The sequence below is a fragment of the Salmo trutta genome, chromosome 25 (assembly GCF_901001165.1).
Source record: "Salmo trutta chromosome 25, fSalTru1.1, whole genome shotgun sequence".
Classification (NCBI taxonomy): Eukaryota; Metazoa; Chordata; class Actinopteri; order Salmoniformes; family Salmonidae; genus Salmo; species Salmo trutta.
The window spans coordinates 37,721,335-37,747,660 of record NC_042981.1 but is presented as its reverse complement, the minus strand read 5'-3'; the positions used below and the strand labels follow the sequence as shown (position 1 = coordinate 37,747,660).

The 26,326-nt window shown below is 43.5% G+C and overlaps 1 protein-coding gene and 1 long non-coding RNA gene across 6 annotated transcripts in view; both read right to left on the bottom strand.

The window, feature by feature from the left end:
- The window catches only part of LOC115162521 (homeobox-containing protein 1), a 30,976-nt gene extending 5,135 nt beyond the window's left edge, over positions 1-25,841 (bottom strand). Inside the window, exons 1-9 of one of the 5 annotated variants that reach the window (XM_029713896.1) lie at positions 25,615-25,841; positions 7,170-7,754; positions 5,328-5,413; positions 4,944-5,054; positions 1,547-1,703; positions 1,281-1,363; positions 1,086-1,181; positions 863-960; positions 133-210 (exon numbers count right to left, since the gene is read on the bottom strand). In XM_029713896.1, the coding sequence (XP_029569756.1) occupies positions 133-210; positions 863-960; positions 1,086-1,181; positions 1,281-1,363; positions 1,547-1,703; positions 4,944-5,054; positions 5,328-5,413; positions 7,170-7,753 (1,293 nt within the window). In that variant the 5' untranslated portion in view covers position 7,754; positions 25,615-25,841. Of the gene's footprint in view, positions 1-132; positions 211-862; positions 961-1,085; positions 1,182-1,280; positions 1,364-1,546; positions 1,704-4,943; positions 5,055-5,327; positions 5,414-7,169; positions 7,755-12,248; positions 12,401-24,277; positions 24,633-25,614 lie in introns of those variants that run through there. The other 4 variants (XM_029713894.1, XM_029713895.1, XM_029713898.1 and 1 more) reach the window with 4 other exon arrangements.
- Positions 20,341-20,700, bottom strand: LOC115162522 (uncharacterized). The gene is made up of 2 exons (XR_003869567.1): positions 20,547-20,700; positions 20,341-20,449 (listed from the first exon to the last, which is right to left on the bottom strand). It is a non-coding gene; the product is annotated as an uncharacterized LOC115162522 (long non-coding RNA).
- Positions 25,842-26,326: the final 485 nt, after the last annotated feature.

The window sequence follows — 26,326 nt, the reverse complement described above, 5'->3', positions numbered from 1 at the left end:
CGTTATTCTGCGTTCTTTCCCCCTACTTCTTGGTTAGCTACCCATCTCAGAGATTTGGTATAGAGAAAAAGTTCTGTACCAAATATGGAGTACAGTATGGATATGTAATGCAATACAACGTCTCATACATACCTGTGTGGGAGAGGACAGGTCTAGTCGACTGAAGGGTCTGGTAACAGCTCTCTTCTCAAACAGAGGGACTTCACAGCCCTGTAGGAAAACAAGAGGCAATATGTTAAACCACCCGTATGAAGGCAGAATGGTCTTGACTACAAGATACAAACTGGATGAGATTAGGGCCTAGATTTAATCAGATCAAGCGTGAACTGGCGATAGCCGACACCCACATAGCTGATGTTTTGGCGATGTCGAAGGTGTAACTGCTTTGGCGCTGTCTAATTGGTGCGCAGCTGCTCTTGATCATTGTCACGAAGCCACTCACGTTAGAAGTTCAGAACGAGAAAGTCTATCCTATATAGAAATAATGATGCTCAAATTGAAAAATCATTAAACAAAATAATGAGGATTTCTATCAGCCTAACCTCGGTGTAGTAGATTGCATCTCATATTCTAGTGTTTGAACTGGGATTTTTCTTAATGCGTGCGTGCAGTCAATGACAATGTCCGCTTTAAGTATAGTGCCAAGAGTCGCTAGTGGATTTGACCGGTCTAACGCATTTCCACCTCTAACACCGCAAAAACGACCGCTGTAGACGTCGGCTAAACCATTTCACATTCTCAGGGATGATCTCTCTCATGTGTATGATAGAGCACCCCTATGAAAAAGGTAGAATGTCTTGGCTGTCAGATGCAACAGGATATGCAGAGAACTGGACCATTCCACCTGGTTAGGGGTGGTTACCTGGTCAGGGAAGTCATTCCCCTCAATGTCATCGCCGTTGGAGTGTCCTCCAGGACTCTGGACGTCGATCCCATGGCTCTCCAGGATTGCTGCTTCTTCTTCGAAAAAATACAAACGTCTCCATAACATATCTGAGCCGTACGCTCGCACACTCTCATACACACTCACTCACTCACTCACTCACGCCCCCCCCCCCCCCCCCCCGAGGGGTCGTAAACGTTACCTATGTTGGCGCGTCTCTTGATCTCCTTGCGGCGGTTGGCAAACCAGTTGTAGACCTTCAGAGATGTGACTTTCTCCAGATCAGACAGCTTCTTCCCTGCACACACACCATACTCAACTGTCCTTACTCCATAATGAATATTCAACATAAGTGTCCTCTTTTGTTTCTCCATGTTTTCCTCCTGCTGGTTCTTACCTGGTTTCTGGATGACAGCGTTGCAGGCGTTAGCGATCTCCTCTCTTTTAGCTTCATCAGGGTACTGGTTGTCATTGAAGTAACTGGAAAGTAACACAAATAACCATAACATAATTTATCAGGCAACATTCACAAGTGTAACGGCAAATTTGCTGCTTTCCCCAATCTCTCAGCCTTTATCACGATAATAACAACTCACCAAATCTCCCTCCCTCCTCAACTCTCTCTCCATCACTTCCCTTTCTCTCTCTCTGTCTCTTCCTCACCTCTCCATCACAGCCAGACATTCTTTCCTCCAGGTGAAGCGACTGCCTCGGCGCAGGCGGAAGCTCCCGGGGGTGGAGCTTACAGGGGGCGGAGTCTGCCGCCACTCAACCACATCCTCCAGAGACATGGGGGCGGGCCGCATCGTCAGAGTGGCACCTGTAGATACAACCGTGATGTCACCATGGAGACAACCCTCATGAAACCGAGATCGTATCAAGTGAACATCAGACATCTACTATTTGGAGAGTGCTCTCCTTTAGTTGTTGATTGAGTGCATTTTATTAAAAAAAGGATTCAGCACCTTATTTCATAGAAGAATTAAGAGAGTGTTATATTGCGACTGTGTGGTGTGCATGTATGGAAATTAGGACTCATTCATACAAAGAGCGGTAGTGTTTTTGGCATAGATCAATAGCACTATCCTAATGAACAATGACGGCTGTAACCCTTATATACGACCTATAGCTGTAACACACATCCAGCATTCTGATTAGAAATGTACAGATGTAGGGAGAGGTGGATTGGGACTGCGTCCATATGAAGATGTTGAAACTCATAACAGTCAATGGATGTTTTAAAAGACTAACATCCTAAATGCTACTTGTGCTTCCTGGGACTAGAACCTACGTCTTTTTCTGACTCCATTGTATTTTACTCACACCTATACATGCTTTTGATTGGAACTAAAATAATGTTTTATTCTGCTGTCTAGATCAGGGATGGGCAACTTTGATGGGGGCCGCAAAAAAACTATAAAAATTTCAGTTTTACAGCAAATTTCCTGCAATTCTACACATTCTGCCATAGGGTGGAGGCAAATGTTTGCCGTTTTTAATATGATGACAGATGATCAATGGCCCCGCCCCGGTCGGTATATTCGACAATGCATAAGTTTACCTGAGCGCTAGACTAATTTACCAATCTAAAAACATTTAGCTGACATGGGCTAATTGAGTGACTGCTGATGCACAACCAGATTTAGAAATAGCACCTTGTATATTCTATTATTCTAACTCTCAACAGTAAGTTGAGACCCCGACTGAGTTCCTAAAATAAAAGAAGGCCTTTATTTTTATTTTTTTCGTGAAATTGGTCCGCGGGCCTACAAAAGGGGGGCCCGCCAGTTGCCTTTCCCTGATTGAGAGATGTAGTCAACATAGATCAACAGTTTTCCAAATCTGGGCCTGGAGTTCCACACCACTGCTGGTTTTCAGTCTTGCCCTTTAACCAGGGACTGATTCAGACCGTCGAGTGGATTCTTGGGACAATCAAAATCAATCAATTAACGACTAGAGGGGGAAAAAAACACTCTGCAGAGCTGGAGGCCCGGATGGGAATAGCCCTGCTGTATGTAGCTAATACAGTAGTGGTCTATAGGTGCTGTGACATACACAGTCCACCACGGCTCATCACTACACCCTCCCCTCCACACAGACAGAGAGGTGAGGCCGGTGTAATTTCACAAGTTTGCTTTTTATTTAAAAAAAATCAGTTTTTCACCATGGTTATACAGTCACACACCAGTACTCTTTAAGGCTTAGCTATAGTCATCATAATAACATATTAAATGAGGTTTAATACAGCGCTTAAAGCACTTTACATTTCTACTCAATTGTCTTAGCGACGTCGTAGCGATACAACTACAAGTACTACTACTACTCATTATACACCAGCCAATAATGAGTATTTGAGTATTTGAATATTTGCGGCTGTGATAGCTTATTGGCTGCTGTGCCCAGAGGGTAGGGAGGGACACAGAAAATGGGAAGTGACACATCTGGACACAGGACGGAGTCATAGACAGACAATGTGGTTGTAGGGGCAGAAACAGGTTGCAGGGGGGTTGGAAATGTGACGTAACAGCTCAGAGAATTGGGCGGGGCAAGTACTGAATGGAACATTTCGGGGGAGAGGCTTCAATACGGCGTGGGGCGTGTCTGCAGAATAGCTACAGTGTCTTAAAAGCATTCATACCCTTTGGATTTTTTCACATTTTTGGTGATAAAGTGGAATTAAAATGGATTTCATTGCAATTTTTTGTCAACAACCACAAAATACTCTAACGTCAATGACATTTTAAAGATTGAGCGAAATGAAATAACTAAAATATAGTCGCTGCATAAGTATTCAGCACCCGGAGTCAAGACATGTTAGAAACAGCTTTCACAGCGATTACTGCCATGGGTCTTTTGGGTAATTCTCAAAGAGCTTTACACACCTGGATTTGGTAGTTTTATCCCATTATTGTTTTCATAATTCTTCGAGCTCTGTCAAGATGTTGGGGATCATGGCTAGAAAGCATTTTTCAAGTCTTTCCGCCATTTTAGGTCAAAACTTTAACTCGGCCACTCAGGAACATTCCTGGTCTTCTTGGTAAGCAACTCCAGTGTAGATTTGACCTTGTGCCATTGGTTATTGTCCTGCTGAAAGGTGAATTCCTCTCCCAGACTGAAGCAGGTTTTCCTCTAGGAGTTTGCCTGTACTAAGCTCCATCCCATTTCTTTTTTTTTACCCTGAAAAACTTCAGTATTTGCCGATGTGAAACACACCCACACCATGATGCCGCCACCAACCACCATGCTTGAAAATAAGGAGGGAGTTACTCAGTGATGTGGTGTTGGATTTGCCCCAAACATAAGGCTGTGCATTTAGACCAAAAAGTGTTTTCCGTTTCCATGTTTTTTTTTTGTTGCAGTATTACTTTAGTGCCTTGTTGCATGCTTTGAAATATTTGTATTCTGTATATTTGTATTCTTCTGTCATTTAAGTCATTAGTTTAGGCTTGTCCAAACAAAGGGCCTGAATACTTATGCAACGACTATATTGTAGTTCTCATTTTTATTATTGTTGACAAAAACTAACAATTAAATACATGTTAATCCCACTTTGTAACACAATAAAATGCAAAGAAATCCAAAGGGTCTGAATACCTTTGCAAAGCACTGTATGCCCATTGAAACTGAAGGGGCACAAGACAGCATGTGGGCAGTGTAGTCACACGGAGTGACTACAAATAAACACACTCAGATTTGGCATGAGTGCCCCCTAGAAAAGTGCATTGCATTGGGCCAAAATAACAGTTCAGGGATACATAGGGTGGATTTGGAAGGGCCATCGCTATTTTTAACCCGAGAACGTCAACAAATAGTTCATAGACTCACCCCATCAGCTCTCATCATATAACCCCTCTAGTTTGGGCAGGGTATTAGAGAGTCCTCTAATAATGAATGGAACGAGTAGAACAACTGAAGAGGGACTGGACAGGTGGGAGGAGGCTGAGAGTGGGGGGGTCGGGGGGGCACAGAAGGGGGTCTGCCAGGGGGTGGAGGAGGTGGAGGGCATGGTGGGACCGGGTGGGGGGCTGGGCATGGGGGTGGGGGTGGTGGTGGGCATTACCGGGGGTGGTCTTCTCCAACTGGTACCAGCGGTAGAAGGCCCTCTTCTTCTGTTCACTGAGGTCCGAGCCCTGCTGGAGCAGCCAGTGGGAGATACGACTCTGACTGATACCTGGAGGGAGGGGGAGCAAGGGGGGGAAAATGGAGAGAGGAAGTGAGAGAGAGACAGATAAAGAGAGCGAGACAGAGAGCAAGAGAGAGGATGGCCCAGAGAGAGAGAGAGCACAGAAAGCGGGATTCATTAACTTGCCACTGCATATATACAGTGGATGAAGTACTTGCGGTTTCTCATTACATCCACACAAACACTAGTGACCCCAGTTCCACTCCCACAGTCAAGTGCCATATGTAGTATGCGGTATTAGCCACAAGGGGGCATACTGACCTGTGACTTGAGCCACCACGGCCTGAGAGATGCGCCTGTTCCCCAGGAACACCTTGATCTCCTCCTTGATTATGGCACTGTCCCTTCTGGAGGGAGAGAGAGGGGGAGAGGTGGTGAGTGTGAGGGAGGAGCGAGAGAGAGAGAGGTGGTGAGTGTGAGGAAGGAAAGAGAGAAAACAAAGAGCATTGTTCCCTTTTGCTAGGAAGATCGAACGAGAGGACGGTTCAAGGAAAAGAGAGAGGACGTGTGAAGAAGTGAGAGAGAGATGTCTGTGGAAAGAGCGAGAGAAATGGAGAGGAAGAGAGGAAGAAGATAAGCCATGGATAGAGGGAGATATGATCAGCAAGTACAATGGCGTTGGAGAGAAAGCAAAGAGACAATCAAAAGGGAAATATTTATTTTACCTTCATATAACTAGTTAAGAACAAATTCTTATTTACAATGACGGCCTACCCCGGCCAAACCCGGATGATGCTGGGCCAATTGTGCGCCGCCCTATGGGACTCCCAATCGCAGCCGGATGTGATACAGCCTGGATTCCAACCAGGGACTGTAGTGACGCCACTTGAACTGAGATGCAGTGTCTTAGACCACTGCGCCACTCGGGAGCCCAATATGAGGGGTTGAGGAAAAGCAAGGAGAATAGGGGTGATGGCAGAGAAAATGTGTGTGTGTGTGTGTGTGTGTGTGTGTGACCAAGTGCCGGCTGTATGTGTGATTGTCAGACGGAAAGAGTGAATGTGACAAAAGCAGAGAGCGAGAAAGTGAGAGCGAGACGGAGAGAGATAGCGAGACAGAAGGAGAGAGAGCAGTTCTCATAGATGTGATGGAGCGTCTGCTGAACACTGGAGACACACACACACACACACAGTCTTTCTGTCGATACACTGCCTTCTCATTTACATTTATATTGATTCCCCTTCATGGAGAACGTGAGGGAGAATCAGGCAGCACTGAGCTGCCAGAAATCCACTGTTACTTTTCTCTCCCTCCATTTCATTTCATTTTCCTCACTCCATCTAATCAATACTGCCTTTATCCCTGGGCACACACTATAAAAGAGCAGCTGCAGGGTTGACAGGACACGTGTGTGTGTGTGTGTATATATATATGAGATCCCATATTTTATGTAGCAAACCAGGTAACGTTACCTGCATATATTCCATTATTCAATTCATAGTTGATATCTTTCCAACCACTTCAACCCAAACTGTCAATTTAATAACATAGTGTGGTCATGTGTTTTTGGACAGGCATTGGTTAATTGATAACTGACTGGCCTCCCACCAATTTGGCCCGCTAATTATGTGCAGGTGGTTAAAGGTGCGTGAGGAGCGTTTGTGTCTTTTAGACCTCTCGGTTTGACATTTATCTTTGTTTTTAGCCATTTTAACTCTGCCTGTTTCAAGTCTGTATTTATTATAGTTATGGAAAATAAAAGTCATGTTTTTTTTTTAAGTAAATCCCATTCTAGTGATGAACTTTTTCATGCGAAAAGCATCAGCCTGCTTCGTCACTGTGCGTCTGATTATGGCGTCTGTGTTTATAGACAGCTGTTATTAGACTCAGGCCTGGGGGTCTAGCTCAAAGCAAACGCATGCAAGACCGACATGTTCAGGTAGTACGAAAGGTCATTAGTTTGGCTACCATTTTGTGCCTATTGACTACCATCTAAATCGGTTCAGATAATGCTGTGTTCGCGTGCTTCCTATTGGTTGATTCTGGTACTTTCAAGTGAGAAACTCTTGAGTTCAATGAGTTTCCAAGTCGGAAATGTCAGAGTTTCCTAATTTCCCGACTAGCACGTGAACGAGGCATAAGACTCAGGTTACTCCTCCTCACCTCATGAGTTCCTCCACTTTGTCGTCCACGTCTAGTTCCTCCTCGCTGGCCTCAAACCCGTAGCCTCTCCCAGTCACGCCACCACTAACCGCACTAACACCGATAGGAAACCGTGGTGGAGACAGCTTTCCGTTCGTCATGGCGACAATCTCTCCGCCGCCACCAACCCCACACCCGTTCTGAGCCGCCGCTGCCAAAGCAACAGGGGCAGAAACAACCGCCGGAGGGGGCGGCGACATATCATAGTTGTTGCTAGGTGACGGCGACAGACCACTCCCGCCACTCCCATTCGCCCGGTAACCAGTCTGTGTGGCGGCCGTGGACGTGGACGAGGACGCCACGACGTTATTGGACGAGGAAGATGACGTCATGTTAGCATTGCTATTGGACGTCGGTCCCTGACCGACAGGCTGGGGCTGCGTCTGGGGTCGGCGTCCAAACTTGTGTCCGTGCTGGCGGTCCAGTCTGTCCAGGGTATCCAGGGCGTGGAGGATCTCTGGCTTGGTCATCCCAGTCCTCCTCAGCCGTTGGAGCAGGTCAATCTGCTCGATGGTGAAGCGAGGCTCATCTGTGAACTGAGACATCCTGGACAGAGAGAAGAGGAGAGAGAGGGGAGTTGACATGGAGCGAGAGAGAGGGGAACGGTTAGATGGGGTGGATGAAGGGAGGAGGGAGAGAAGAGTTTAGATGAGACAAACGGGGATGGATGGAGAGATGGGGAGCTGTCGCTGTATTGTACATGACCCTGTCCAGAGAACAACTGCTAGCCCCTTAGACACTGGTACAGATCAAACAGAATTGCATAACACCGCTTATGTCTATGACCTAACCCATTATTATAACCCATTACTATGAGGGAGACCATGGCAGCTCTTACGAAAGATTACGCTGAGACACGTATGCACTCAGAATCACACAAAAACATCCTCCAGCTTACAAAGAAGTACACACACACAAACGGAAATTCCCGAAGAACCGCACTGTGCCGCACACACCTTATCTCCTCATCAGCGGCATGCTTAGAGAAGACTGGCTCAGCAGCTGCAGCCCAGATATGAAATGGATTATTCCATCAACCTCTTAGAGGGCTTTTAGAGAGAGAGAGAGAGAGAGCGAGCGAGCGAGCGAGGGGGAGAATGAGGAAAAGGACATGAGGTAGGAGAGTGAGAAGAGAGAGGGATATATGTGGAAAGGGATGGGACATATGGATAGACTTAGATAGATAGTGCAAAAGGGGGGAGGGTAAGAGAGATGGAAATAGAGAGAGAGAGAGAGAGAGCAGACCGCATGTGTGTGTGAGAGAGAAAGAGCTGACAGAGAACGCATGCATGAGAGAGAGAGTTGAAAGATTGAAGGGAGAAAGGGAGGGAGGAGGGGTTAAGAGAGAGTGCGACTTGGGAAAAACGCCAAGAAAATGTTCCATCCTAAGCGGCCAACCTCCATATTTTCCCTTTGAAGAAGGCGGGGATGAGTCATAGGACAGTGTATAGGATATCACACAGACAGACATCAGCCCTCAGACAAACTTACATACAGTACTGTACACACACACACACACACACAAAGAGAGCAGTACAGTAAAAAATAAAACAGGCAGACAGACAGACAGGGTCAAAAAGAGTAGAGGACACACACACACACACACACACACACACACACACACACGCTAGTCTCTAGACCTAGTGACTGAAGGCTGGTAGAGAAGGAGGTGCCATAGTCAGAATGCATATTGCACAAAGCACACTAGTGATCTCATCAACTGAAAACAAGAGGGCGTATAGCCTATATGTTGTTATTATTATGTAGAGCCTTAAAACAATGCAACGCCGCCTAGCCTTCTTGACATAGACAGTACCCAGAACCATTACTGTATCAAAAGCCAGTCTCTGCGCAGAGCAGACAAAAAAAAATGTATACAAAATAAAAAGCCCTATAGGCCCTGGTCAAAAGTAGTGTACTTTATAGCAAATAGGGTGCCATTTGGGATGCTTACTTTGAGACATTGGCTAAATCAGAGGAATCAGAGTCAGAGGAAGGATACATTAACAGCTCGTGATCTTCATTTCACACTACATTCTCCTCTACAATGTCCTGGTGTGGTCACATGAAGGCTGCTGCACACATTCCACAATATGATTCCAAATCTGCCGTCCTTAAAAAAAGCTCTCTGGAATATATGAGGCATACCTCCCCCTCTGCTTCTCTTATCTCCCTCTCAAACTATACAGTGCATTCGGAGAGTATTCAGACCCCTTCCCTTTTTCCACATTTTGTTACGTTAGGCTATTGTCCCCCCTCAATCTACATACAATTTTACCCACTAAGTTGACTGAGAACACATTCTCATTTACAGCAACGACCTGGGGAATAGTTACGGGGAGAGGAGATGAATGAGCCAATTGTAAGCTGGGGATGATTAGGTGGCCATGATGTTATGAAGGCCAGATTGGGAATTTAGCCAGGACACCAGGGGTTAACACCCCTACTCTTACAATAAGTACCATGGGATCTTTAGTGACCACAGAGAGTCAGGACACCAGGGGTTAACACCCCTACTCTTACAATAAGTGCCATGGGATCTTTAGTGACCACAGAGAGTCAGGACACCCGTTTAACATCCCATTCAAAAGACAGCACCCTACACAGGGCAATGTCCCCAATCACTGCCCTGGGGCATTGGGATATTGTTTTAGACCAGAGGAAAGAGTGCCTCCTACTGGCCTTCCAACACCACTTCCAGCAGCATCTGGTCTCCCATCCAGGGACTGACCAGGACCAACCCTGCTTAGCTTCAGAAGCAAGCCAGCAGTGGGATGCAGGGTGGTATGCTGCAATACCCCATAATGACAAAGCCAAAACAGGTTTAGACTTTCTTTTTTTCTTAAGTATTCAGACCCTTCACTCAGTACTTTGTTGAAGCACCTTGGCAGTGATTACAGCCTTGAGTATGATGCTACAAGCTTGGCACACCTGTATTTGGGGAGTTTTTACATTATTCTCTGCAGATCCTCTCAAGCTCTGTCAGGTTGGATGGGGAGCGTCGCTGCACAGATATTTTCAGGTCTCTCCAGAGATGTTCGATCGGGTTGAAGTCCGGGCTCTGGCTGGGCCACTCAAGGACATTCAGAGACCTGTCCTAAAGCCACTCCTGCGTTGTCTTGGCTGTGTGCTTTGGGTCATTGTCCTGTTGGAAGGTGAACCTTCTCCCCCAGCCTGAGGTCATGAGTGCTTTGGAGCAGGTTTTAATTAAGGATCTCTATACTTTGCTCCATTCATCTTTCCCTCGATCCTGACTAGTCTCCCAGTCCCCGCCCCTGAAAAACATCCCCACAGCATGATGCTGCCACCACCATGCTTCATCGTAGGGATGGTGCCAGGTTTCCTCCAGACGTAACGCTTGGCATTCAGGCCAAAGGGTTCAATCTTGGATTCATCAGACCAGAGAATAATGTTTCTCAAAGTCAGAGTCCAAGCGGGCTGTCACGTGTCTTTTACTGAGGAGTGGCTTCCTTCTGGCCACTACCATAAAGGCCTGATTGGTGGAGTGCTGCAGTGATGGTTGTCCTTCTGGAAGGTTCTCCCAACTCCACAGAGGAACTCTTGAGCTAAGTCAGTGACCCTCGGGTTCTTGGTCACCTCCCTGACCAAGGCCCTTCTCCCCCGATTCCTCAGTTTGGCCAGGCAGCCACCTTCTAGGAAGAGTCTTGGTGGTTCCAAACTTCTTCCATTTAAGAATGATGAAGGCCACTGTGTTCTTGGGGATCTTCAATGCTGCGGAACGTTTTTGGTACCCTTCCCCAGATCTGTGCCTCGACACAATTCCTTCGACCTTTGCTCTGACATGCACTGTCAACTGTGGGACCTTATATAGAGACTTGTGTGCCTTTCCAAATCATGTCCAATCAATTGAATTCACCACAAGAGTACTCCAATCAAGTTGTAGAAACATCTCAAGGATGATCAATGGAAACAGGATGCACCTGAGCTCAATTTCAAGTCTCATAGCAAAGGGTCTGAATACTTATGTAAATAAAGTATCTGTTTTAAATGTTATAGTACAATTGCAAACATTTCTAAAAACCTGTTTTTCGCTTTGTCATTATGAGTGTGTGTAGATTTTTTATTTATTTTTTTAAACATAATCAATGTAATCCATTTTAGAATAAGGCTGTAACGTGGATGTGGAAAAAGGGAAGGGGTCTGAATACTTTCAAAATGAACTGTAGGCTTAGGCTAGGTCCCAACACTAAAGTCTAGGGAAAAATAGTACATTTTTGCTCTAGCCCAGTGAAAACATGCCTGATTTGACTAATAATCAACTAGGCTAATCAAGGGCTTGACTAGTTGAATCAGGTGAGCCAGCTAGGTGAGGACAGGAACAAAAAAAGGTGCCCAGGACCTTGACTTAGAGCAAGGCTTCCCAAGCCTCTTCCTGGACATCTACCAAAACCATGTCTTATAGTCTGTAATATAAACCCTGGGTGGGAGTCAAAGTGCTGCTCCTTTCGTTAAGTAAAACAAGTTTCTCCACAAATCCTCCTCCTCCTTGACCTTCCTGTCTTCCTCTGGTGCAGAGGGGAGGACAGAGGTTTAATACTGCTGACTAAACTAGCACTGGTCAATGCTCTTTATACAGTAGATCACTGCTCAGCAGAAAGGCTGCAGGGAAAAAGGGCTGGGTGGATGGACGGATAGAGAGAGAGAGAAGTGCAAGAGAACTTTATGCACACACGACTATGCCCTGAGAGCCTCATGGCTTTTAAAAGTTTCAGTGTCCAGGCGTGTCAGATTTGACTCAAGCAGGAAAAACAAACTCTCAAAACATACACTGAGTGTGTTTGGGTCTGAGTGACTAGTTAAAACAAGTGGACGCAACTAATAGCATATTACAATTGTGAAACCACTGTACTATATTTGTGCTGTAAACTGCAACGCCAGGGAAATGATCGTCCTTAGGAGCAAAATAACAGATGATTTTTCCATGCCTAATCAACCATTCCAAGCTTGTAACCTGTGTAGTTGAATCCTTAGGGCCCCTAAAAAAAAAAAAAGTTAGGAGCCAGGAAGCAATATATTTACCCAGGTGCAGAACGAAGCAGCCAGTTAGTAGCTTCACAGCAAACTTTCCCTGACTCCCTTTGCCTAGAAATGTTTTTGGATTACTAGGTGTCTGATGAAAAAGTGGATACTGGTAAATGTGGGTGTCTGTGCTTCTGCTTTTGTTTTGGGAACACTGACTGGTACACTAGTCTGGCAACACAGAGCCTACACGGGGAAATCGAATGGGTAACCTGTATAATGATCTACAAATTAGGACTAGAGGAAACATTCGCATGCAAGCAATTCCATGGTAACGGAATTACCCTTTGACTCATGTTTCACTTTAAAATGTGTGCCAAAATAAAAATAAAAACATTGATTTCAAAAGTTTAGCAAACCATTATAAACATAAGCAATGGTCTCTGGAGAAGTGGATAAACTCTATGGCCCGACCGGTGATGGCACCCTGTCTGAAGAATTCTATGAGAAACAGTGACACACTCCGAATGACCTAAAATGATAAATCCCATATTGGTCTTTCACAGTCAGGAAACCCAAGCGGTACTGTGCAAGTAGGCTAATAGTAGGCCTACTATTGAAACAAATAAATGAGGCTGTCAACTGAGTCAGAAATATTAAGGTTTTCGCTCTCAAAGTCAAGCTTGAATAGACAAACAACAAAAGTGGATGTTCCGATTCCATAACAATGCTTAAAATCACATCAGGAGACCACTTTTAGGGTTTGGGGAAAAACCCAAGAATGCAGCGCATGGAGTTTCCCCAGGTAGGCATTGGCTACTTTGTAGCTAGTTAACATTCAATTTAATAGGTTTTTGGGAAAGCCTTTCATTCTAACAGAAGAGTCAGACCTATCATTAGCGTCGCTATATTTCTTTTGTTCTCTAAAATTGTTTGAAACCTGGATGTTTTACTTCATATTCTGAGACATGTCTTGCCTGGATCACAGTAGTCTATCGCCAAAATCACCCCATAGAAACATGGGGGCAATTATTTTATAAAGACTTCCTCATATGCGTTCTCATGTTCTATTTTTTTTCTTGTAGCTTTCTTTCATTGTTTAGCAGCCAAAGGCCTTATTCCTAATCATAGCAACCCATGATACAACAACTATCTTTAGATCGCCCCTCTTTCTAAATTTTTTACAGATATTTCCATCCCTGTCCATGAAAGCGCTCGCATGTGCTGTGCACATTTTAGAATGAGTTTTCCTGCAAATTGCATTTTTGGAGCATTCGCGCATAGGCCTACTCCTGTGTGCATATTGCTGAATAAGTAGTAGTTCGACATTTTATGCTAAACATTCTGATCTGTTCCGTCAACATTGTTAATTTATACGGCTTAAGGAAGTGGGCATAATGCGTATACCCGCCACTACACGACTTACTCTATGTGTAACAGTATAGCTTCCGTCCCTCTCCTCGCCCCAACCTGGGCTCGAACCAGGGACCCTCTGCGCACATCAACCACTGACAACCCACGAAGCATCGTCACCCATCGCGCCACAAAAGCCACGGCCCTTGCAGCGCAAGGGGAACAACTACTTAAGGTCTCAGAGCGAGTGATGTCACAGATTGAAACGCTATTAGCGCGCACCGCCGCTAACTAGCTAGCCATTTCACATCGGTTACATATGCACAAGGACTACGTTGAACAATTTACACAGAACGTTTCACAAAAACACATTTACTGGAAGACCTGTGCAGATGCAAAGTTTAGTAAAAGAATTACAGTAAAATCTCCAAGTTTTTTTTTTATATAGATGACAACTTTATAAAAACGATGCGCACTCTTCAATGGGGCAGAAGTCTGAGTTGTTGTGATTCTGGATGGCCAGATAGCTAGCAACAATGACAAGAAACTGAATTTTGGGGAATCGTAAGTGATTTGTTTCAGCTAGTTTCATCTTGTTCTTGATACCATGTCTTGTTTTGAGGTGTTGACTGATTTCATGTCAATGCTTATATGGCTCAAATTGGCTAGCTAACCAACAACTGTAATGATGTATTTGAGACAACAAGTGCTCATTGTGCAAATGTATTTGTTTCCAATAAACATTGGAGACTAAATATAGTTTACATGTTGTCAACAATCTAAGCCAACCCTGTCTGTTTTGACACAAACTCAGAAAAGAAAAGTCCCTTTTTCAGGACCCCGTCTTTCAAAAATAATTTGTAAAAATCCAAACAAAATCCAAATAACTTCACAGATCTTCATTGTAAAGGGTTTAAACACTGTTTCCCATGTTTGTTCAATGAACCATAAACAATTGTGGAACAGTCATTAAGACACTAACAGCTTACAGACGGTAGGCAATTAAGGTCACAGTTATGAAAACTTAGGACACTAAAGAGGCCTTTCTACGGACTCTGAAAAAACACCAAAAGAAAGATGCCCAGGGTCCCTGCTCATCTGCGGGAACGTGCCTTAGGCATGCTGCAAGGAGGCAGGAGGACTGCAGATGTGGCCAGGGCAATAAATTGCAATGTCTGTACTCTGAGACGCCTAAGACAGCGCTACAGGGAGACAGGACGGACAGCTGATCGTCCTCGCAGTGGCAGACCACGTGTAACAACATCCGCACAGGATCAGTACATGCGAACATCACACCTGCAGGACAGGTACAGGATGGCAACAACAACTGCCCGAGTTACACCAGGAACGCACAATCCCTCCATCAGTGCTCAGACTGTCCTCAATAGGCTGAGAGAGACTGGACTGAAGGCATGTAGGCCTGATGTAAGGCAGGTCCTCACCAGACATCACCAGCAACAACGTCGCCTATGGGCACAAACCCACCATCGCTGAACCAGACAGGACTTGCAAAAAAAAAAAAAAAAAAAAAAAAAGAAGTGCTCTGCACTGACGAGTCGCGGTTTTGTCTCACCAGGGGTGGTCAGATTCGTGTTCATCCTCAAAGGAATGAGCGTTACACCGAGGCCTGTACTCTGGAGCGGGATTGATTTGGAGGTGGAGGGTCCGTCATGGTCTGGGGCGTCACAGCATCATCGGACTGAGCTTGTTGTCATTGCAGACAATCTCAGTGCTGTGCGTTACAGGGAAGACATCCTCCTCCCTCATGTGGTACCCTTCCTGCTGGCTCATCCTGACATGACCCTCCAGCATGACAATGCCACCAGCCATACTACTCATTCTGTACGTGATTTCCTGCAAGACAGGAATGTCAGTGTTCTGCCATGGCCAGCGAAGAGCCCGGATATCAATCCCATTGAGCACGTCTGGGACCTCTTGGATCGGAGGGTGAGGGCTAGGGCCATTCCCCCCAGAAATGTCCGGGAACTTGCAGGTGCCTTGGTGGAAGAGTGGGGTAGCATCTCACAGCAAGCACTGGCAAATCTGGTGCAGTCCATGAGGAAATGAACTGCAGTACTTAATGCAGCTGGTGGCCACACCAGATACTTACTGTTACTTTTGAAAGTTTGGACATCACAGTACACTTCTGTACAGTACATCATACTGTACTGCATACTCTACTCATGTGCTCTACTTCTCTTTACTGTAATGTTCTCTACTGTACTGTCCAAACTCAGATTTGGTCCAGACAGGGCGGACTGACAAAATGTCAACGTTCATGGACGCCCAGTGCTCAGTGGGTGAGGATGCTTGTTACAGTAAATGGAAAAGAGGGTACGTAATAGGTGTGCGAGAGGAAGGAGAATCAGTATATCAAATAGTTGTGAGCTAAACATAACAGTATGCTAGTGGAAAGGAGGACAGTAGCAGGTGACTCAATGGTGGTTTGTTAAGACTAGGATTTTAAATTGTAGCCAGTTCAATTGCGGTAATTCCGTTAACGATTTGGTAACTGAATTACGACTTTTAATCACTTAATAATACATAAACTTTATCAGTAAATACACTAGCTTATTTGGTAGGTCTACCTATACTTGTTTCTTCTGTGAACTTTCATTATCCTCCCTCATGAGAGAGAGAAATTAGAAAATATCTTAAACATATGGGTTTTTGGAAACGAATAGGCACATTTTTAGGATGGAAAATGGTTGAAAAATGTACAGTTGAAGTCCGAAGTTTACATACCTTAGCCAAATACATTTAAACTCAATTTTTCACAATTCCTGACATTTAAACCGAGTAAAAATTCCCTGTCTTAGGTCAGTTAGGATCACCACTTTATTTTAAGAATGTGAAATGTCAGAATAATAGTAGAGAGAATGATTTATTTCAGCTTTTATTTCTTTCATCACATTCCCAGTGGGTCAGAAGTTTACATACACTCAATTAGTATTTGGTAGCATTGCCTTTAAATTGTTTAACTTGGGTCAAACGTTACGGGTAGCCTTCCACAAGCTTCCCACAATAAGTTGGATGAATTTTGGCCCATTCCTCCTCACAGAGCTGGTGTAACTGAGTCAGGTTTGTAGGCCTCCTTGCTCACACACCCTTTTACAGTTCTGCCCACACAATTTTCTATAGGATTGAGGTCAGGGCTTTGTGATGGCCACTCGAATACTTTGACTTTGTTGTCCTTAAGCCATTTTGCCACAACTTTGGAAGTATGCTTGGGGTCATTGTCCATTTGGAAGACCCATTTGCGACCAAGCTTTAACTTTATGACTGATGTCTTGAGATGTTGCTTCAATATATCCACATAATTTTCCTACCTCATGATGCCATCTATTTTGTGAAGTGCACCAGTCACTCCTGCAGCAAAGCACCCCCACAACATGATGCTGCCACCCCCGAGCTTCATGGTTGGGATGGTGTTCTTATGCTTGCAACCCTCCCCCTTTTTCCTCCAAACATAATGGTCATTATGGCCAAACAGTTACATTTTTGTTTCATCAGTCCAGAGGACATTTCTCCAAAAAGTACAATCTTTGTCCCCATGTGCAGTTGCAAACCGTAGTCTGGCTTTTTTTAATGGCGGTTTTGGAGCAGTGGCTTCTTCCTTGCTGAGAGGCCTTTCAGGTTATGTCGATATAGGACTCGTTTTACTGTGGATACAGATACTTTTGTACCCGTTTCCTCCAGCATCTTCACAAGTTCCTTTGCTATTGTTCTGGGATTGATTTGCACTTTTCGCACCAAAGTACGTTCATCTCTAGGAGACAGAACGCGTCTCCTTTCTGAGCGGTATGACGGCTGCGTTGTCCCATGGTGTTTATAGTTGGGTACTATTGTTTGTACAGATGAACGTGGTACCTTCAGGCGTTTGGAAATTGCTCCCAAGGATGAACCAGACTTGTGGAGGTCTACAATTGTTTTTCTGAAGTCTTGGCTGATTTCTTTTGATTTTTCCCATGATGTCAAGCAAAGAAGCACTGAGTTTGAAGGTAGGCCTTGAAATACATCCACAGGTACATCTCCAATTGACTCAAATGATGTCAATTAGCCTATCAGAAGCTTCTAAAGCCATGATATCATTTTCTGGAATTTTCCAAGCTGTTTAAAAGGCACAGTCAACTTAGTGTATGTAAACTTCTGACCCACCTGAATTGTGATACAGTGAATTTTAAGTGAAATAATCTGTCTGTAAATAATTATTGGAAAAATTACTTGTGTCATGCATAAAAGTAGATGTCCTAACCGACTTGCCAAATCTATAGTTTGTTAACAAGAAATTTGTAGAGTGGTTGAAAAACGAGTTTTAATGACTCCAACCTAAGTGTATGTAAACTTCCGACTTCAACTGTATATATGCCTTAATAACAAAACAAAAAAAGACTTTTAGCTTTCATTTGACATGCTCCTATGAACTTCACATGTTGGAGCTCCTGGGTCTTTTAGATGGAAATGCCCATGCTTAACTAGGGAGACTAAGTGAAAGTGGCTTATTCAACATTGACCAGAGTTGGAGGGGTTACTGTTATCCAAAGCCAAGTGATTGTTTCAATCGATAGTCAGGTTTCCATCCAAATGGCGACAGCTTTTCATGCAAATATTTTTTTTTAAATCTGCATAAAACAATATGGGCATCTTCCCATCAGAGATGTTTCCTGCAAACTGACAAATAACTTTTGCGGTTAAAATTCCCATGTATTGAATAAAAAATTCAAGTTAAATTGGTTTCCATCGCGTTTTCAACTCTACTGATTGTTGTGTCACAAAACCTGTTGCGTTTTATAGCAAAATGTGCCCACTCTGGTCTTGGCACATGCGCTCTAGCCAACAGCTCGCAGGAAGTGCGGGTAGGCTACCTACATGAGATTATTATAAAGACTGAGCTAGATTATTTTTATTTGTCAGATGCAGTGGAGGCTGGTGGGAGGAGCTATAGGAGGATGGGCTCCGTTCCATCAATTCCAGTCCAGTCATTACAATGAGCCCCTCCTCCTATAGCTCCTCTCACCAGCCGCCACTGGTCAAATGGCAGTCAAGCATCATGATCATGTCACCAGAATAAAACCCTTGATATTTATTGAAAATGTGCATCAGGTTCATCACCGGGCACTTTCACCACCCTGTGAAGTTCATACAGTGGAGGCTGCTGAGGGGAGGACGTCTCATAATAATGGCTGGAACGGAGCAAATGGAATGGTATCAACATGGAAACCATGTGTTTGATCCCATTCCTCTCCTGCTATTTTCACGAGCCCGTTAAGGTGCCACCAACCTCCTGTGAGTTCGTCATAACTTATTTCATCTGTAGTCTAAAACAGCAAGCTTTCCTGAGTCGTAGTGGGAAACCACACAACATATTGCGTGACTCCGAAGTTCACTTCTATATGATGGGTATTATCCCAATATCTTTTTAGACCTATACTTGCCTCCTATAAGACCCTATGAGTTGTGAACCGTACATGATACAGACAACATCGTGGTGTCATTATACTCCTTATAGTTTGCTTTAATGTATGGAGTGTCTAGATTCTGAAATAAAAATATTTCACATTACTTTGTTCAACATTGCAAATATGAATCTCAAAACTACCCGTTTAGATTTTGTTCATTTTTAGACATATTGTTTAAAACAATATACTCCACAAGTACATCGCATTTACAGAGTGGGCTCTCCGCTACATGATAAATTAATGATTGATCATGTAGCAGTAATGATAAATTGTATGAGCACCACCACCAGAGTGAATGGGAAAATGGATTCAAGGGAACTCCTCCTGCTGGTGATTTGCTGAATGTGTAATCTTAAAAGGAGGGCTTGGATTGAAATTTACATGTCATGAACCAATGTATAAAATCATATTTTCAAATGTACCAGAGAGCCCACTCTGGATGTGATGTACTTGTAGAGTATATTGTTTTAAATAATATGTCTAAAAATTAACAAATTCAAAACATTTTTTTTAAAGTATCATTTTGGGTGATTGTCTTTAAGGGTGCGTTCGTAAATTCACTCTGTAGTGAGTGTGCTCAGAGTGCATTCGTGAGTGTCATTAGATTGTCCGTTCGTAAATTCAGAGCGTTTCGCTCTCGGAGCGTTCAGAGCGCACACTGGACGCTCTGGCCGAGGAGTAGGGTTGATCCGATCATTCTGACCTCCCAACAGCAGTCAAGCACGCAACCGAACTTGATTGCTACTTCCAGACACAAATGAGAGAACACCTAACTCTGAACATTTTACTCGCCCTAGCACCACTGTTTAGGCTGTTTTCATATTATCTAGAGCGTTGGTGAATGCAACTGTGCTGCTGGCAACAATTTCAATGTTTTTATGCCGACGTTTACTGGATGCCAGTATTATTCAAAATGGGTGTTGCGCGTTCGGGAATTCCTCAGTTATTTTGTGCTCTGGCACAGACGAGAGTGCTCTGAAATCGGAGTAGATAGCCAGTGTGAATTTACGAACACAGTCCAAGTCTCCAGTGGGTGATGAAGTCCCTTCCATCTATGTAATGTATTACGTTATGGACAGGTGCAGTGAGGTGGAAGGAGGGGTGGAGTGCATGACACTCCATCCTGGATATGACAGAGTTTGCCTCAACAAGTACAGTACAGACAGATGTGAGATGCAGGAGGATGGCACTCTTCCCATACCACTCCAGGAGGATGCTTTGCATTGGTCAGTAGCCTACAGAGGAATATGAGAAGAGTGCAATTGCTGAACTTAAGTAGATATTCTAAACAAAGTGTTTTGATATTTCAAGTGTAACAGTAACAATAATAACAAAAGATAAAAAGTACTAGTATAATTTTAATGCTGAGTGCAAGGTCTCTCCCAATTCACACATCAGAATCAACCTGTCTTTGAGTCAGAGGATTCGAAAAGCATCTCTTCTACCCATCTGTAAAAAAAAAAGAGGAAGAGTTGATGAGTGGCACATATATTAAAAAGGGTGATATTACTAAACACTTGTGATGTACCGTCTTATTAGTAATCACCTTTTGTCCCTTCGGAGGTGTTTGCCAACGCCTGATGGGCATGGCAGCGTAGAACAGCTCCAGGCCCCTCTTGTCACAAATACCGGTCATGAAGGAGGCCGACTTCGGCTTCCTCATGGCATTCGGAAAGTATTCAGACCCCTTCACTTTTTCCACATTGTTACGTTACAGCCTTATTCTAAAATTGATTCAATAAAACATCTTTCATCAATCTACACACAATACCCCATAATGACAAAGCTAACAGGTTTTTAGAAAGCTCTACAAATTGATAAAAATATATTTTTTTAAATAAATAAAGTATTCAAACCCTTTGCTATGAGACTATGCATCCTGTTTCCATTGATCAACCTTGAGATGTTTCTACAACTTGATTGGAGTACACCTGTAGTAAATTCAATTGATTGGACATGATTTGGAAAGGCACACACCTGTCTATACAAGGTCCCACAGTTGAAAGTGGATGTCAGAGCACTTGGTGGAACCACCAAGACTCTTCCTAAAGCTGGCCGCCCGACCAAACTGAGCAATTGGGGGAGAAGGGCCTTGGTCAGGGAGATGACAAAGAACCCGTGGGTAACTCTGACAGAGCTCAAGAGTTCCTCTGTGGAGATGGGGGAACCTTCCAGAAGGACAGCCATCTCTGCAGCACTCCACCAATCAGACCTTTATGGTAGAGTGGCCGGACGGAAGCCACTCCTCAGTAAAAAGGCACACGACAGCCCACTTGGAGTTTGCCAAAAGGCACCTAAAGGACTCAGACCACGAGAAACAAGATTCTCTAGTCTGATGAAACCAAGATTGAACTCTTTGGCCTGAATGCCAAGCGTCACGTCTGGAGAAAACCAGGCACCGCTCATCATCTGGCCAATACCATCCATACGGTGAAGCATCATGGTGGCAGCATCATGCTGTGGGGATGTTTTTCAGGGGCGGGGACTGGAAGACTAGTCAGAATCGAGGGAAAGATGAATGGAGCAAAGTACAGAGATCCTTAATTAAAACCTGCTCCAAAGCACTCATGACCTCAGACTGGGGTACAACGACCCTAAGCACACAGCCAAGACAACACAGGAGTGGCTTTGGGACAAATTTCTGAATAATCTTGAGTGGCCCAGTCAGAGCCCAGACTTGAACCCTATCAAACATCTCTGGAGACCTGAAAATAGCTGTGCAGCGACGCTCCCCATCCAACCTGACAGAGCTTGAGAGGATCTGCAGAGAAGAATGGGAGAAACTCCCCAAATACAGGTGTGCCAAGCTTGTAGCGTCATACCCAAGAAGAATCAAGGCTGTAATCGCTGCCAAAGCTACTTCAACAAAGTACTGAGTAAAGGGTCTGAATACCTATGTCAATGTGATATCAGTTTTTTTTTTTATACATTTGCAAAAATGGCTAAACCTGTTTTTTGTGTGTAGATTGACAAGGGGGAAAATGTAATCCATTTTCGAATAAGGCTGTGATGTAACAAAATGTGGAAAGAGTGAAGGAGTCTAAATACTTTCCAAATGCACTGTATATCCAACACAGCTCCTATATCACTGAGGGAGAGAGGGAAAGACATTCACCATACAGTCATGGAAGCCAACAGAAAATACACAATTCAACATAGCCAATCAGAGATCCTGATTCACAGCTAAATCACAAGGGACACGTGCCAGCATGGTATTACTCACTCGGCCCAGGAGTAGTCCAATTGGCACAGTGTGGATGGGGGCACCTCCTTACAACATACAAGACATAGATATACACACACAGCAATGATTACATTATCAATGGTGGTTAGGTGAATTCCAGGAGAGATCGTGTTTTGACCATTGACCAAATCAAATGTGACCAACCTGATTCAAGTGTCCTCCATTACTCTGAAGTGAGACTGGTGTCTAACAGCTTCTGATATGGTAGAAGGGTTCCTAGATGTTGCTGAACAACAAATCCACCAGGTTTTGTACGTAGCCTGTGAATGAAATAAAATATAACCCAATAAACATAGCGAGAAAAATTACTTTCTCTAGTTTGGAATTAATTTATATGCTAATAGAGGGACTAACTACAACAATAGATTCAGCCCGGTGACGCTGTACGCCGTTACTATGCAACCAGCTGTGTACGTTGCTGAATGCTTCCTGATAACGTTTTGCTATTCACTGCCAGAGCCGTAGTTATATTTGTAGTAGACTAGTACCATAATTTATTTTTTCCTTAGAAAATATGTGATAAACTTTTATGATCACAGTCATGTTTTGGGTTAGCAGACAAAGCCCCCAAATGCTAGCTAGCTACCTAATTTGCAAATCCGGGTAAGTTATATCTTTGTCCGAGTTTAAATGAGTTGGCTATCTAGCTAACATTAGTTAGCCAGTTCGTGTTGAAACATTGACAGTAAGCTGGCTAAATATTATTAGCTAGAAAGCTAGTATCCAAGTGCCTGCCCTGTATTGACTTAAGTTTTAGCAAATAATAAATGTCAATGGGCTACAATTAGCTGTTAGCGAGGTAAGCTAAGGCCAGCTATGCACATCGTCCTCTGAGATGCCACATTACACGTTAGCTTGATGTATTTAGCTAGCTACAGTATCATTCCCCTTTCATCTGTGGCATCATAGCTAGCCTGGCTCGCTAGCATGATCAAATAATGTTGTATAACCAAAAGTAGCTGCTAGCTAGTACCAGCTATATACTTAGCTAAAGTACTCACCAACACCAGTGGTTTGACGGTTGACAGGCAGCGGAAGATAAACTGTCGCAAGTAATCCATTCCTGGCAATATTGTTGAAATGCATTGGAAGTTTGCATCAACTTTATGGAAGCCCATTTTCACTCCTATTTGCGAGAAAAATGCGCTTGCGTTGCACCCATATGCAGACTTGACAACAAATGTCCACATGGCATCTGGGGACATAGCACAACATGTCTCTGGGCAATTGGCAGTTGTGTAAAGTCCTTAAGTATAAATACTTTAAATTACTACTTAAGTAGTTTGTTTGGGGTATCTGTACTTTACTATTTATATGTTGACAACTTTTACTTCCCAACATTCCTAAAGAAAATGATGTACTTTTTACTCCATACATTTTCCCTGGCACCCAAAAGTACTCATTACATTTGGAATGCATAGCAGGACAGGAAAATGGTCCAATTCAATTGACCAAAAGTATCCTATTTACACTTTGTAGTCAATTTTGGCCCCAGAATTAATGATTCTGACTCATATTGATGCCACATAGGCCAATTTAAAACCAGACATATTGCTTCTATGAGACAGTTTACTTTTAAATGTTGAATAAATTAATGTGAAAATGTGTTTCATAATCTAGACGTTCTCCATATGTTAGAAGACACTAAGTATAATGACACCAAGATGTTGTCCAACCATGATTGTGTTCTGACCCCAGTGCAGCTCAATGTAAACAAGGGTAACGTGTAGGCTTACACTGGCGTGACGTTTTGATAACCATGCAAATCTCTCGGACAAGATGACTTATCAATATATTCGGCTCTACTTACTTTCAGATTTTAAAATGCTAATAAGCATCAAAGTAGACATGCAAAACTACAAATCCCTGCAAGCTCCAGCACATCACTCTCGCTGACACCTTTGTTAATAGGTATTGTGTCAATTTAAAACTTTCACAGGACAGATCACAGAATTGTCAATTTAAAGAAATGTAGCCAATTTCTTTCTAACTACATTTAGCTAACATTAGATAGCTAATTCAGAGATTCTTACCTTTGCCTCGATTCAGCAGTCTCGTCCAGGTCATCATGGCATTTGTAGTCCTTTATGATAGCCATATTAGCAGCTAATTTGCATTGCATTTTTGGGGGGTAAATACAGGCAAATATATTTATAAAAAGTCACTTTGTCCTGGAGAGCTTTACACAGTTATCAAAACATCACGCCAGGGTAAGCCTACACGAAACACAGCTCTTATTTTAAGTGTTTCTAAAATCCCCTATGGATAAAATGAATGGTGGGAAAACATTTGGAACCGTTTCCCTTTTTTACCGCTAAGTTTATGGGTATTATGACCTATACTGTGGTACTATATAGCCGCATTAAAAACAACTGGAAACTCAAAAAAAATGCGAGGTCAAATCAGTGATCTTCAGGTCCGAGTTCCCGAGTTGGAATTCCAAGTTGGATGACTGTTAATATACATTTTTCCCAGTCGGAGGTCGTTTTTAAAAAAAATTGTTTTTTAAAGAGTTCCCAGTTGTTTTAAAAGCACTTAAATCGGAAGTTTGAGATTTCCAAGTTCCCAGTTGTTTTGAATGCGGCATATTTCGGAGTTGTTTTGAACCCAGCATCATTTTATGACGTGTGACTCAAATGACGTCACCCCCGTAACATTCACATTGGAATCAAAACAGTGGAACGCCAATGCATCATACGGCGCGGGCGTACCACTTAAAATAAAATAACCCAAAACCAGTCCAGACAACTATGCAAAAACTATCCGTATGTGTTTATAACCTGTAGCTAACAGCAAGCAAACGCCTCAGGGGTCTGACTGTTTGCAAAGTGTGTGGTGACAGGAGGGGTGGTGTTCAATCACGGTCCAGCTCTAGATTTTAGGCTAACGTTACTGAGCTCATCCTTTGCAAGTAACTCTGCATGACCTAACCAATTGAGTATGGCATTGGCTGTGCTCTTACTTTATGATAATGATCTAGTTACAGTATAGCCAGGAAATAGATACATGGCAGGGTAAAGGCACCCACAAACGTATTGTTGCTAACTAGTAATCTAAGCAGTTGAGTGTGGTAGCAATGGTTGTTCAATGACAATAGCTACAGTACAGGGCATCTAGCTAGCTAGTTGGCGTGACAAATATATACATCTGGCTTGTTGGCTACCAATCTTTACAACCTGTACAGACCAAGCAGACTTTTCCAACGACTTCATAAAACACTGATCTGGCATTAGCTATAAATCCTTTAAGTGACTAGCTTAGCTAGCTAATAAAGTTAGCTTGCTGACTAGCATTGGGACCAGTGCCAAGGAGTGCGGGCGAGTCTGCAGAAATGCAAGCTATGCTAACTACTTAGCATTACAAGTCTTACCTTGATCTTTGTATCTAGGTCCCCCGTCCTCCACAGCATTTAATAAACCGGTGTTTAGTTGGTCCTCGTGACAAGTCCTCTTCTATATCCCCGACACGGAACATGCACCAGCCGGTTTTCACAATGCCATCCGTCCTCCTCTAGCTTGCTAATTTGATTTCATTTCGTGGCGAGACTGATTCGCCTTTGTCTGACTGACAGTGGCCATATTGACATTAATAGCGAGCGCACTGAGGTTCTCTGGGATTCGTAGTTTTGGAAATTCCTATTGCAGGAACGTCTCAGAAACATACGATCTTGAATGCACCCTTGATAAACTCTTTCTTTGTATTTGACCGCCGCCTGGCGGATTTGTTGTCTAATAATCCAATCAAACTTTTTCAGTGATAGAGATGTTGCTTTCCACAAAGTTCTAAAAGTTATCCACTTCAGTTTTTTTCACAGACCCAAATTAGACCACAATCAACTGCTTTTGGACACTAATAATGTATTCTCATCTAAGGTGTGTGTGTGGACGTGTTTAACTATACTTGTGGGGTCCAGAAGTCCCCACAAGGTCAAATGCTATTTCTAGGGGGTTAAGGTTAGAATTAGTGTTAGGGTTAGGAGCTAGGGTTAGTTTTAGGGTTAGGAGCTAGGGTTAGGTTTAGGGTTAATGTTAGGTTTTTGGGTTAAGGTTAGGGAGAATAGGATTTTGAATGTGACTGAATTG